General features: G+C 42.3%; 1 protein-coding gene across 2 annotated transcripts in view; it reads right to left on the reverse strand.

The window, feature by feature from the left end:
- Positions 1-1049: 1049 nt before the first annotated feature.
- Positions 1050-15565, reverse strand: part of ANKAR (ankyrin and armadillo repeat containing) — a 112741-nt gene continuing 98225 nt past the window's right edge. For both annotated transcript variants that reach the window (XM_069983530.1, XM_069983529.1), the window contains 5 exons: positions 10771-10888; positions 7638-7747; positions 2686-2882; positions 2303-2358; positions 1050-1720 (listed from right to left, as the gene is read on the reverse strand). In XM_069983530.1, coding sequence (XP_069839631.1) covers positions 1527-1720; positions 2303-2358; positions 2686-2882; positions 7638-7747; positions 10771-10888 — 675 coding nt within the window. In that variant the 3' untranslated portion in view covers positions 1050-1526. The remainder of the gene's footprint in view (positions 1721-2302; positions 2359-2685; positions 2883-7637; positions 7748-10770; positions 10889-15565) is intronic.

Raw genomic sequence — 15565 nt, forward strand, 5'->3', positions numbered from 1 at the left:
CTTTTAATTCAAGACTTTGCTTTTTTAATAAAGTGACCAAGACCACAATGGTCAATGGCCACAAACCTATCCTAACTGAGCCCACTCTTGTTCCTTTTTTACGCAGAAAAAAAGTTTGTTTTTTAAATAAACTGTCTAAGACTAAGACTGTCAGTGGTCACAATTCTCAACTAGGCCCTCTCCGGTTCCCTTTATGCCAGAAAGCCAATTTATTTAAAAAAAAAAAAAAAAAAGTCAAAGACTGTGTAAGTGGCCACAGACTTGTTTTAAACTAGGCCCACTCTGGTTCCCAGATTGCAAAACAGGCCCAGTACTTTTGGCAATTACCCACAGCATTTACTGGCTAAGGGTCCGTTTACACGGAAAGATTATCTGACAGATTATCTGCCAAAGATTTAAAGCCAAAGCCAGGAATGGATTTGAAAAAAGGAGAAATCTCAGGCTTTCCTTTATGACCTGATCTCTGTTTATAGTATGCTTCTGTCTATGGCTTTAAATCTTTGGCAGATAATCTGTCAGATAATCTCTGTGTAAATGGACCCTTACTTAAAGATTAAATGGGCCAGGACCTACTGCAGAGTGTTTTTTACAGGCCCAGCCACAGCATTTAGTGACTAACTCACAGGCTACTGGTCCCCAAGCCCCTAATCCACAGATGACCTGGGCCTCCAGCTGCTGATCCATAAATGTTGTGTCCCCAAAGCTCTCCTAATGTACGGATGTTTTTGTCCCCTCCTCTTGGGGCTGTTACTTAGATTTTTCCAGCCTACCTGTCCCTGCCTGCAGCAGCACTATTAATGTACAGACATTTTTGACCTCTTCCTCTTCTCGCACTCATTAGGAGCGCTTACTGTTAGGCCCAGCACCAGGAGTAGGGGGCCCCAGCACTTGCCCAGGTTTGCCAGGTGCACTATGACAGCCAGGCCAGTATGGACTTTGGATCTACAATTGTCACTGACAACACTTCTGTGTTCTGTTGCAAATAACTATGTATGTAAGGTATAACCACACACAAAAAAATAACCTGGACGATATCTTTGAGTGTAGCATTTATTTTATTTATTAAATTTGTCTCCCTTACATCTAGCTACTCTATTTACCACATGCTCCTTGGTAACTTAACTATCAAACAGTAATTACCAGTGTATAAGAACCTTGCAGTTGGGTTTTGATTACGATTGAGAAAAGCATTAAGGTATATTTGTGCCGAAACGCGTCGCTACTATTTTAATAAACCTATTTGTTTTTGTTACTTGGTCTGAAGTGGCAGATTTTTTATTGCAACCGCAACTGCGGCTTTAAAACGATAGTCAGCTTCAGATGATTGCACTACCTGCGCTCCGCACTACTGAGGATTGGTTACGGTTTCTAAAGTCCTGCAAGGAACAAGTTTGCTTCTATTAACCCATGAGGAAAAAATTAAATGAATGATCAACTATTTTCAGCATCAACATGAATATGCAAGGCAAATTTGAGCACCATTGTATTGTATTACTTTATCATACCACATTTGCTAAGCATCTATTTTACTGAAATAATTTTGTCTTTTCAGGGTTAGCAGTCTTAGGTCTTGCTAAAGTAGGTAACGGCAGATTAACTTTTCTTTGGTTGCAAGGGTCTGCTGTCCTAGGTTTCTGATGGAAAACCACAGATTTGAATCGGTAGTGTTCTGTTAACTGGTAACCCTTTGAGTCGCCATAGTTTGGACATTTTTTGGACTCTAAAAAAAATAGCACATCACATTTCAGTAAACCAAAAAGAATAGCACAACATAAGCCTACATCAAACTACATCTGTTTAAAGGGGTTATCGCACAATATAGATTGTGTGTGTTTTACAATATGTATAGCAATAAGAATGTTATCTATTGCAGTTAAAGGTGTATTCAGAGTTACAATTACTTATCCACTATGGATCGGACTACTGGCATCCACCTGCGCCTCCCACCCCAATCTTCAGAAGGGAGAGCTTCAGGTCTTTGTTATAAATTATACAAATTATGGTACAAGCCAATCTCCTATTGCCTTTATATTTCTTCCAAGCTTGTAATTTTATTATTGCACTGCCAGCTCCAGATCATTTTTTTGTATTATCCTTGTATTAAATGAAAAATAGGAACATTATGTAAAAGGTACAGAAATTGTGACATTAAATTTTCCAAAATTAGCTCTGCCAATCATGAAGAGTTGCAGCTTGCACCATATTGCCACTTTTACCTAGTAAAAGAACCATATTATGGGCTATATAATCCTGATAGTTTGTAACCAATAATTTGCCCACTAAGCAATAATTATTTTCTTACCTTCCTTATCTTTCCATGATGACAGGTTGATCAGTGGTCCTCCATTTAAAGCTAAACTATAAAATAATACAGACAGATCAAATAGTACCCTATATAGCAAGTGACTGTTAGATACTAAACTTTATATGCCTTGAAGCGGACTGTGATCTGAGTCGGAAACACAGAAGCTGAGTACTCACTAGATGAAGCGAACTCCTGAGCTCAAGGCAAGAATAGCAACAGAGCAAAGCAGCAAAAATAGGTAATTTTCTAATTAAAAGCATTTGCAAAATTGCTTACTTTTGCATCTAAAGGATAAAAAATTTTATAAGGTGAGAATACCTTTTTAAGCACTTATTTAAACATGCTTATGTATGGATGTCCTGTAATACATATGCATTTACCTGAGTGAGGGCAGTCCTATTTGTCTCTGTGTTTTAAATTCCTCTGTAAACTCTTTTGAGATCTTTGCATCTTTGCTAAGGTTACTGTTGAGCAGGTTGTACAATATTGGCTTATTCCTGCATCTTAATAAAAGATGGCGATATGCATGACTATTAAATGTTAAATATCCCAATGCATTGGCACATGCTACACGGACCTATAAGTCAAAAGAGAAATAATTTTTTAAAATGTTTTTCCTCCTTGTATTGTGATACTCTAATTTAAAAAGGTGTACCATTTTGGGGGATCAATTAGTTAACTTCAAGGATTATGACTACATTAGGGGACAGGAGGTGGGATTTTGATTACATGGGGACAAAGGAGGGGGAATATAACTACACAGGGACACAGGAGAGGGGGGTTATAACTACAAGGTGAAAAAGGAGAGGGGATTATGACTACATGAGGAGACAGGAGGGGGAATTAAGACTACATAGGGACACAGTATTTGGGATTATGACTACATGGGGACATGGGATGGGGGATTATGACTAAATGGGGACACCGGATGAGGGATTATGACTACATGGGACACAGGAGGGGGGGGGATTATAACTACATGGGGACACAGAAGAGGGATATAACTACATAGGAACACAGGAGGGTGGATTATGACTACAGGAGGGACAGGAGAGGGATTAGAACGACATGGGGACACTGTTGTGTGTTCATACACATGAACCGATAAACGAACCGTAATGCTGGTTAAGGTAGGGGAAGGTTGGCAATACAGGCAGAAAGAGCAAGGTAGGCTGCAAAACTTTACTAAGCCCCCTTTTTAGGACACAACAATGGGCTCATCTGTGCTGAGGGGCTGGCGGCTCAGAACATCAGTGGGACATAAGGAAGGGGTAAAAAACGTCCACAGAATCAGACCTCTGTTCACACAATTGGGAAAGGTTGCTGACTGCAGGCAGGGATAGAAAGACCCGCACAAGTGCCACAACAGAGGGACAGGTAGGTATGTTCCCAAACCAACCTGCCTTCCTGGTTTTTTTTTTTTCTATTTATTTCATGGGACTTCACTTTTAAATAGAACCAAGTCAATAGACAGCTAACCCAGCTCCCAGAGAGGAGCTCACATGTCCTTTGTCTACAAAGGAAGGAGGAAAGAGGGAGCTGAGCATGGTCAGAGCGGAGGATTTTAGACATCCAGAGCGGATAAGAATGAGAAAAAAGATAGGAAAAGGTAGGTTATACATGTATATTAGACATAGGGTAGTCTTAGGAAGGGGGATAGTTTAGAATATTTTTTGGTTACCCGGATAACCCCTTTAACCCTTTAAGGACGGGGCCAATTTTCTTTTTGCGTTTTCAGTTTTTCCTCCTTGTGTTTAAAAGGCCATAGCACTTGCATTTTTCCACCCCACATAGAAACCCACATGAGCCCTTATTTTTTGCGTCACTAATTGTACTTTGCAATGACAGGCTGAATTTTTGCATAAAGGACACTGCGAAACCAGAAAAAAATTCAAAGTGTGGTGAAATTGAAAAAAAAAAAAAACGCATTTCTTTTATTTGGGGGGACTGTGTTTTTATGCCATTCGTCCTGGGGTAAAACTGATTTGTTATGCATGATCCTCAAGTCGTTACGATTAAAATGATATATAACATGTATAACTTTTCTTATATCTGATTGCCGGTAAAAAATTAAAACCATTGTTAACAAATATATGTTCCTTAAAATCGCTCTATTCCCAGGCTTATAACGCTTTTATCCTTTGGTCTATGAGGCTGTGTCAGGTGTCATTTTTTGCGCCATGATGTGTTCTTTCTATAGGTACCTTGATTGCGCATATGCGACTTTTTGATGGCTTTTTATTACATTTTTTCTGGATTTGATGCGACCAAAAATGCGCAATTTTGCACTTTGGGATTTTTTTGCGCTGATGCCGTTTACCATGCGAGATTAGTAATGTGATTAATAGTTGGGGGCGATTACTCACGCGGCGATAGGAAACATGTTTATTTATTTACTTTTATTTAAAACCTGGGAAAAGGGGGGTGATTCAGACTTTTATTAGGGGAGGGGGCTTTTTACTAATAACAATACTTTTTTTTTTTTTTTTTTTACACATATACTAGAAGCCCCCCAGGGGACTTCTAGTATATACACTTTGATCTCTCATTGAGATCTTTGCTGTATAGATATACAGCAAAGATCAATGAGATCGGCACTCGCTTGCTTTCGGATGCTGCAGCTGAAAACAAACGAGTGCCGAGTCGGGGACGGCGCAATCTTGGAGCGGTCCCTCGGCCGGCAGCAGTAACGGAGATCGCTCCTCCAGGACAACGTCCCGGAGGAGCGATCTCCCCCAATAGACACCAGGGAAGTGCTGCATCCGGTAATCGGATGTAGCTATCATGTTTGACAGCTGCATCTGATTACTGTATTAGCGGGCACGGCGATCGGACCGTGCCCGCTAATACCCGCTGTCCCAGGCTAAAAGCGGCACCCGGGACTGCAGCGGTTCAGAGCGGAGTCGCCGTGCGGCCCCGCTCTGAACACCTCTTACGGGCGCATGACATACCGGTACGTCATGCGTCCTTAAGAGGTTAAAGGAGAAGTCCGGCCAAAAGTATTTTTTTATATGTTACTCAAATTTCAAATGTACATTAATTATGGGAAATGCACATATACTGATATTTCCCCTAATTTTTTAGCTCATGGAGTGTTAGAATTCTCTCAGATATAGTGACGTCACGACGAAGGGTGTAATTCCTATTGAGTGTTCAGCAGAAGTACCATTGACTTCTATATATATACACATATATAAAGATATAGCAGATCTCCCCTACACTACAGACTATATTGTAAGATCTGAGAAAGGGATATAGTGTTGGTATAATAATACTGGGTTCTAGTTATGAACACAACACCTACATAGAAAAAACTGAACCTCCATGATTTTTGAATATATCGAAGAAATACTTTATTAAATAAAAAGCACATATATTAAAAAATCGTACAATACAGTGAACTGCGACTGAGAAAATACATTAAAAACCAACAAGGAAAACATACAAATGAGGGGTGCTAATGTCAGGCAATGTTGAAAAAGTTGGTCAGGGGCTCAATACAATTCATTGGAAAATTACCATAAGCTCGCCCTGAATCACAACAAACTATACAAAATATGATAATAATTTGTCTTACCCAGGTGGATACGATATGCCAGCCAGACAATTGCCCCCACCCCAACGCACGTTTCGGTGAACAACCTTTATCAAGGGGTTGATAAAGGTTGTTCACCCTTGATAAAGGTTGTTCACCGAAACGTGCGTTGGGGTGGGGGCAATTGTCTGGCTGGCATATCGTATCCACCTGGGTAAGACAAATTATTATCATATTTTGTATAGTTTGTTGTGATTCAGGGCGAGCTTATGGTAATTTTCCAATGAATTGTATTGAGCCCCTGACCAACTTTTTCAACATTGCCTGACATTAGCACCCCTCATTTGTATGTTTTCCTTGTTGGTTTTTAATGTATTTTCTCAGTCGCAGTTCACTGTATTGTACGATTTTTTAATATATGTGCTTTTTATTTAATAAAGTATTTCTTCGATATATTCAAAAATCATGGAGGTTCAGTTTTTTCTATGTAGGTGTTGACTTCTATATATAGTGCGCCCCTGCTGGACACTCTATTGAATCAATGAATGTGTATGTAAAAATGTTATGTACACTATGTTTTGATTGAATACATTTATGGAATACTTTGGGGAGCAAGTGTCCTTGCTCCCCAAAGTATCCCATGAATGTATTCAATGAATACATTTGGAGGGCACCGAGCAGGGGGGGAGAGAGATGCCTTTACATCTACCTCCCCCCTCCCTCCCTGCTTGGTGCTGGGCATATATACATAGTACTACTTCTTCCATCCTCTGCTCATAGTATGAGCAGAGGATGGGAGTAGTAGTACCTGTGCTATCCCCAGCACATTGCCGCCCCTGCCCACGCCGCTTCTTGCACTTCACACACGCCGCCCGCGCAGCTTTATCATGCCCCCTCCTCCCGGCTTCAAACGTGTAACTATCCCGCCGCTCTCTGCTCCTACATACCGACTCCGGTCCGCACTGCATGCCGGCCGCGTCAGCCCTCCCCCACCCACGCCATGCTCCCTGTGGGGTGAGGGAGGGCTGATGCTGCCAGCAGCGGGATAGTTACACGTTTGAAGCCGGGAGGAGGAGGGGGCATGATGAAGCGGCGCGGGCGGCATGTGTAGAGGGGGGAGAAGCGGCACGGGCGGTGGTGGCGATGTGCTGGGGATAGCACAGGTACTACTCCTCCCATCAAGCAGAGGATGGGAGAAGTAGTACTGTGTATATATGCCCAGCACCAAGCAGGGAGGGAGGGGGGAGGTAGATGTATAGGCACCTCTCTCCCTCTCTGCTCGGTGCCCTCTAAATGTATTCATTGAATACATTTATGGGATACTTTGGAGAGCTCCCCAACGTATTCCATAAATGTATTAAATCAAAACGTAGTGTACATAACATTTTTACATACACATTCATTGATTCAATAGAGTGTTCAGCAGGGGTGCACTTTATATAGAAGTCAATGGTACTCTTTGACTTCTATATATAGTGCGCCCCCTGCTGGACACTCCATAGGAATTACACCCTTCGTCATGACGTCACTATATCTGAGAGAATCCTAACACTCCATGATCTAATAAATTAAGGGAAATAGCAGTATATGTGCATTTCCCATAATAAATGTACATTAGAAATTTGTCTAACTTTCCATAAGTAATAACATATTAAAAAAATACTTTTGGCCGGACTTCTCCTTTAAGGTTCGGTTTATGAACCTGCCAAACTGAACTTTTAAAAAGTTTGCTTATCTAGTCAACACTGATGGGAAAGAGTTCAGTACGTATAACTTATAAAAAAAATGCTTACATACCTCTTCAATTTCAGAACTTAAAACATTGCAAAGGCAGTCCACTGTTCCTAATGTAGTTATTGCTTCTGGAATTCCAGCCCTGGTATGAGCTAAACTAGCAAGTAATTCCCCTGTCAATCAGAAATTATTGTATTAATATTAAAACACTCTATAGGGATATTTACAAATAGTTGAAAGAACCATTTAACAGTACTTTTTTTATATTACACATTACTATTCTATAAATTAAACAAATGACAAACAAGATGAAGCAGCACAACAAACTATTTTATGTTGAGGTATAGAAATGAAAGAATGATGTCGTTTTTTAAATTCAATCTTCTACCAAATCATTTAGGGTACTTTTACACCACCGATTAGCAGTAATAAGAGTTCCTAGTAGTTGATTTAATTTTTTGTGTGGCAATATAAATTATCATTATGGGCTATACACTCACCGGCCACTTTATTAGGTACACCTTGCTAGTAACGGGTGGTCTTCTGCTGCTGTAGCCCATCTACCTCAAAGTTCGACGTACTGTGCATTCAGAGATGCTCTTCTGCCTACCTTGGTTGTAACGGTTGGCTATTTGAGTCACTGTTGCCTTTCTATCAGCTTGAACCAGTCTGCCCATTCTCCTCTGACCTCTGGCATCAACAAGGCATTTCCGCCCACAGAACTGCAGCTCACTGGATGTTTTTTCTTTTTCGGACCATTCTCTGTAAACCCTAGAGATGGTTGTGCGTGAAAATCCCAGTAGATCAGCAGTTTCTGAAATACTCAGACCAGCCCTTCTGGCACCAACAACCATGCCACGTTCAAAGGCCCTCAAATCACCTTTCTTCCCCATACTGATGCTCGGTTTGAACTGCAGGAGATTGTCTTGACCATGTCTACGTGCCTAAATGCACTGAGTTGCCGCCATGAGATTGGCTGATTAGAAATTAAGTGGTAACGTGCAGTTGGACAGGTGTACCTAATAAAGTGGCCGGTGAGTGTATATCTCTATGTCTAACAATGCATTTAAATGGCCGTATGAACAATCAAGCCATCATTCGTGCAGCCTAGCCACATGGTTGATGAGGCCTTGTGAAGGCTCTTCAAATGAGCACTGATAAATGCTCATTTTCTGCTTATAATCAGGCCATGTTATGCTGCGTTTACACGGAACGATTATCGCGCGAATTTGCACAATAACAATCGAATTTGAACCTATGTGCGAGATAGGCTTAAGTGATCGCAAAGCGATCGCAAAACAATTTTTCCGTACAATATATCGCTCAGTCTAAACGCTGATTGTTATAAAAAAAAAAAATCGTTACTTCGAAATCGTTAATGGTACGATCGGGCAAATTATCGCTCAGTGTAAACGCAGCATAAAAGAGTAGTATCTGAAGGTTAAACTGCTGTGAACAGAGAGATCTTGTGGGTACACTAAAAGATGACAATAAATGTCTTTGTACATGTATGTATGTCCATGTGTAATGTTTATACATGTTAGGCTTGGTTCACATTTGTGCTGTTTTTGTTGTTGTTTGTCTGCTCCTGATCATTAAAGGGGTAGTGCGGCGCTCAGAAATTATTCACAGAATAACACACATTACAAAGTTATACAACTTTGTAATGTATGTTATGTCTGTGAATCGCCCCGTTCCCTGTGTCCCCCCACCCCCACCCGTGTACCCGGAGGTGTGGTGCATTATACATTACCTGATCCGCGGCGAGGGCCGTCCGCCATCTTGTGCCAAACGTCATCTTCGGACGGACGGCCGAGTCGCTGCCGCCCGTCCCCCCTCCGCTGCGTCACAACTGTGCTCAGCCGCGATTGGCTGAGCACAGTTATGCTCAGCCAATCGCGGCTGAGCATCGGATGACGCCGCAGAGGGCGGACAGCCTCTTATACTTAGTATGATGGAGGTCACCCAGCTTTACAGCATCTTATACTCAGTATGATAATGGTCACTCAGCTTTCCAGCCTCTTATACTTAGTATGATGGATGTCACCCAGCTTTCCAGCATCTTATACTCAGTATGATGGAGGTCACTCAGCTTTTCAGCCTCTTATACTTAGTATGATGGAGGTCACTCAGCTTTCCAGCATCTTATACTCAGTATGATGTAGGTCACTCAGCTTTTCAGCCTCTTATACTTAGTATGATGGAGGTCACTTAGCTTTCCAGCATCTTGCAGTCAGAATGATGGAGGTCACCCAGCTTTCCCACCATCTTATACTCAGTGACTGGTAGTCTCAGGGAGCTGCACTGTAGATCTATACTGTGCAGCTGATAACCGTGTCAGCACAATTGTGCTAATTGGTTCTCTTTAAGGAGCACTTCAGCCCTTACCTATCATTACCCTCCCCACATCAGTGCAGGGACAGTAGATGGCAACCTGGACCTGTACTTCTGCCAGCGGCACTGTTCCAACAATTCGGATAACGTCTCCAGCCCTTCTGGTCATTTGTGACCAGGTAATTCCTGCTGCTCTGTGTGAAGAGGCCAGAAGTCATTTTGTCAGTGTAAGTCTATGGGACGGTTCCGTGTCAACGCTGAGCTGTCCCATACACTTACACAGGAAAGTGACTTTAGACCCCTTCACAGAGAGCAGTAGGAATTCCCTGTTTACAAATGACTGGAAGGGCCGAAGATGTTATCCGAACTGTCAGAATATTGCCGCTGCAGGAAGTACAGTTCTGGGTTGCCATCTGCCTTCCATGCACTGATGTGGGGAGCGTAATATTAAGTAAGGGCCAGAGTGGTCCTTAAAGGATGGGCCGCTATCCTGCTACTCATGGGCCACTGCTGTGTGCTTGCCCCCCAAGGCTAAAATTTGCCTGCCAGCCAGCCCCTGGGTGTACCACTGCTACTGGGGATACATCAGATTAAAAATGAGAGTTTCAAGACCTTGATAAAGCAAATATTGTTGTGCAAATGTAATACAGTATGTAATAAGAGCATGTCTTGTTAAAGTTGTTAAAGGTGAAATACATCTATCAATGATTTCTACTGAATATGTTAACATTAAACAATACCAGGGTATTGCATATCAACAGCTGTTGAATGGGAAACTACAGGTGTAATGGTTCCATACATACAATACATTTCTTTAAGTTTTATAGACTGGCAATATAAACAACAAATAGCATTTAATTACCTGCTAGCACTATAGTGGCTGGGTTATTTGAATGCAAAAGGTCTGATAATATTGTCACACCTCTGGATGAAAGAGAAACTTGATCCATGTCCACTATAATTTTGGCTAAAACAACAATCTGTAGAAACATATAAAATATTTTTTGGTCTGTAAACGGTCAGTTTATTTGATAATAAATTGACAATCACTGACTAGATGTCAATGAATGAAAGAAAAGTTCTACTGAATATTTTCCAAAAAAACTTCATGGCAATGAAGTTTAAACATGCCTAGGATAAACATATACCTATCCTAAGATAAAAAGAAAGGAAATGCTAAAAGGGCAGACTAGACGACCAAGTGGTCTTTTTCTGCCGACATGTTTCTATGACCTAATTACTATGTATAAATGCAGCTGAAAAATCAGACAGATGATCTAAACCTAGGACTTTAATTATAATGGAGATAAGAACATTTATGTGCCTAAATAGAAGTGTTTTCTTTACTGTAAGAGCCAGGGGCATCACTAGGCATATATGTCTCTAAAGTTTAAAGCTAGGGGGAAAAAACAAACAGAACAACAATTCATCTGTCACCCGCTTTCCAGCAGCTTCTCTTGCGGCATGCATTCTCCTCTCTCATCTTCTGACGCAGGCAGCATGGTATAAAGGCACTGCCTGCGCCGGGTGTGCCCTGCAGCCCCTCTATGATTCATCTCTGTATGTGCCTTTTAGATGAACACACACATGAATGATAAAGCTGCAGGGACATCTGTCACAAAACCAAAAGATGCTTGCGGCAATTGAGGAGGGAGAACTTTCACCACAAGAGAAGTTGATGGGGAGCAGGTGACAGATGAGTTGCTGTTTTCTGTTTTTCTTGCTGGGACACTGCATGGGGGGGCACTGCATACTGCCCGGGAGGGGGGTTGAAAAAAAGGGTGTGTGAACATGGTGTGATACCTGGAGCTTCATTACAAGGATACCCTAACACTTGAGGTTCCAGCACCAGGATACACTGACTCTTTGGGTCAAGTACGATGACACACAAAAACTTTGTGTTCCAGTACAAGGACACACATTACTGCCATTTAGGGTTCTAATACAAGGATAATGTGACACTTGCGCAAAGGTATATTGACACTTTGGGTTTCATGGATATTTGGGGGGGGGGGGGGGGGCAGAGAGGAAAGTTACTTTTGAGAATCAAAACTCAGATGGGGCAATAATGAGTGAGTAACTAGTATATGGGGCAGTATTGGGAGGGATTGGTTACTATGTGGGGCACTATTGGGGGCTAACTACTGTATTGGGCAAAATTGGGGGAATTAACTAGTATGGGACCGTATTGGATAGGAATAATCTAATATTTGGGACACTTTTATAGGATTACCTACTGCATAGGGGAAATAATGGGATAACTACTGTGTAGGGGCACTATTATGGAGTAACATCTGTCTGGGGCACTATTAAGGGGTACTGTTAAGGGAACTAATATTAAATGCGCTACATAAGGGGGCATTATTATCATTTGGGAAGTTATGGATAGGCAGCTTGTATAGAGGTGGGTAGTTGGTGTTATAAAAGTGCAGAGCCTGAGATGTGTGTCAGAAAGATTCTGCGTAGACCAAGAAACCCTCCTATTCTGCATTCTGTATTAAATGCACCAGTTTAAACTCTTAAAATAAAAAAAATAAAAAAAACACCCATCCACACACACTTAATCAATCACACTCTAACCTCTCCACCATGGCCAAAATCAAATAGCTGTCTTATGCTGCGTTTACACGGAACAATTATCGTTCAAATTTTCGCATAAACGATCGCATTTGAGCGATAATCGTACCGTGTAAACACGCAAACGATCAAGCGACGAGCGAGAAATCGTTTATTTTGATATTTCAACATGTTCTTAAATCGTTGTTCGTCGTTCGCTGAAAATTCGCAGATTGCTTCCTGTAAACAGTCTTTCACCAATTTACCCTATGTAAAAGATGGGCATAAGCAATCTTAAAAACGATCGCAATAACGATTTTTCTTACACATTTTCGAACAATTTTTCTAACGATTTATTCGCCTGAACGCTGATCGTTATAAAAACCAAATCGTTGCTTCAAAATCGTTAAACGATCGATTGGGCGAATTATCACTCCGTGTAAACGTAGCAGAACACCAGGGACAAAACTGTACAGCTGCACAAAGCTGGGATGGGCTACAGGACAATAGGCAAGCAGTTTGGTGAGAAGGCAACAAATGTTGGCCCAATTATTAGAAAATGGAAGAAACACAAGATGACTGTCAATTTTTCTTGGCCTGGGGCTCCATGCAAGGAGTAGTGATCATTCTAATACAGATCAGGAATCAGCTTAGAACTATATGGAAGAACCTGGTCAATGACCTTAAGAGAGTTGGTGCCATGGCCTCAAAGATTACCGTTAGTAACAAACTACACCAACATGGATTAAAATCCTACATGTAAGGTCCTTCTGCTTACGCCATCACATGTCCAGGCACGTTTAAAGTTTGCCAGTGACCATCTGGGTGATCCAGAGGAGGCAGGGGGGTCATGTGGTCAGATGCGATCAAAATAAAACTTTTTGGTATCAACTTCACTGGCTTTAATTGGAGGAAGAAGTACAACCCCAAGAATACAGTCCCAATAGTGAAGCATGGGGGTGGAACCTTCATATTTTGGGGGTGGTTTTCTGAAAAGGGGACAGGACAACTGCACCATATTAAAGGGAGGATAAGTTTTTTTTTTGCCAATTTCCTTAACGAATTGACATGCTTATTCGCAGAAAATTTTGATTCACTAAAATTGCTTTGCTCATCTCTAGTGCCCACCCTCCACCGAACGCAGGAAGTGAAAGCGGGCCAGGAGCATGAAGACGAATAAGTTTGGCAGCTGAGAATACCCCTTTAAGGAAGAAGCCTAGCAAGCAGTATTTCCTTACACTCATAAACTAGAATGGAGACAGTTAAAGTGACACTGTCACCCCCAATAATCATTTTTCAATCTTTATAGGTGTGTGTAACCCGCCTATATCTCTCTGCATACCTGTAATTGTTTTTCTGTTTCATGAGGTGGCTTTGCCTGAAATTGTAACTTCTAGAGCCACTGGGCGGGGCTTGGTCCCTGAAGCGCCACATTGCCCCATCCATTACAGCGCCATTGACCCCGCCCCCTTGGGCACGTCATATGTCCCGGCCGCCGCTCCCAGCGAGGCGCAGACATAGTGCGCAGGCACACTGCGGCGGTCCTTTTCGGCGCATGCTCAGTCGCTGCTGGCTGTGAGGAGGGTTTCACAGCCGCAGCGAGGCCTCCGGAGAGTCCCAAACAACAAGGGGTGGTGCGGCCGGTGTAATCGGCTGTGGGTGACCCGGCGGTCACCTTCTGTGCCTGCGCGCCACATGACACTCCCGCACGCGGAAGACGGCGGGGGATGTGGACGCGCACGTCACCTACGTCAAGGAGGCCTCAAAACAGGGAGCGGCGGCCGGGACATATGACGTGCCCAAGGGGGCGTGGTCAATGGCTCTGTAATGGGCGGGGCTATGTGGCGCTTTAGGGACCAAGCCCCGCCCAGTGGCGCTAGAAGATACTCTGCAAAGTTACAAATTCAGGCAAAGCCACCTCATGAAACAGAAAAACAATTACAGATATGCAGAGAGATATAGGCGGGTTACACACACCTATAAAGATTGAAAAATTATTATTGGGGGTGACAGTGTCACTTTAAGTTAGTTATAACATATACCCACCCCCTATTTTCTACCATGTACAGCGTATATAGTTTTCAATGCAGGCCTTTATTAAATAGCATGTCACATAAAAGGCTGTAAAATAAAGATGCTGCAACTAGGGAAGAAATTATGTAAATAGGTGTAAATAGGTTAATAACTGGCTCGATGACAAAAAACAGAGGGTGTTTATTAATGAAAGTATTGGGTCCACTTCTTTTTCAATAGGTTTATTAATGGCCTTATGAGATAACAGAGTAGAAAGTGCCCTATAGGTTTTCACCCGTTATCTTACTTCAGGATGTGAAAGCTGGACTTCTCCTGCTAGAGGACACCGGGTCATGCTACAAGTGAGCTCCCGGTATGGGTAGCGGCTGGTCTGGGGGCCAGATTGTGCCAGTGCATAGTATTGGAGCAACAGGGAGGTGAATAGAGAGAGAGACAGACAGACAGACTGGCCCTTTAAATCCAAGAGAGGGTCCATGCATGTACTTTATTGGACAGAGGTAGAACTGCAGAGGTGGCGAGAAACACTTAGCACAAGCTGGTAAAAGCAGGGAAGTCAATGGGCACTTGTTTCCATGTACCACACAAGGACTAGGGGAGAAGCTGGTGGTAAGATGTAGAATGCTGGCCTACCGGTGTTACAATTTGCAGATGATACTAAGGGGAAGCTGGGGAAGCTTGAGGCTTAGACCCAGAAATGGAAAATTAAGTTCAATGTGGATAAATGTAAGGTTACACAATTGGGCTAAATAGTAAAAGACTGGGTAAAACTGCCACTAAAAAGGACTTATTGGGGTATTGGTGGACAGTAGAGATGAGCAAACCTCGAACATGTTCAAGTCGATCCAAACCCGACCTTTCGGCATTTGATTAGCGGCGGCTGCTGAAATTGGATAAAGCCCTAAGGCTATGTGGAAAACATGGATATAGTCATTGTCTGTATCCATGTTTTCCAGACAACCTTAGAGCTTTATCCAAGTTCTGCAGCCCCAGCTAATCAAATACCGAACGTTCAGGTTCGGATTGACTCGAACCCGAACCCGGTTCGCTCATCTCTAGTGGACAGTAAA

This window comes from Dendropsophus ebraccatus, chromosome 9 (genome assembly GCF_027789765.1).
Source record: "Dendropsophus ebraccatus isolate aDenEbr1 chromosome 9, aDenEbr1.pat, whole genome shotgun sequence".
NCBI lineage: Eukaryota > Metazoa > Chordata > Amphibia > Anura > Hylidae > Dendropsophus > Dendropsophus ebraccatus.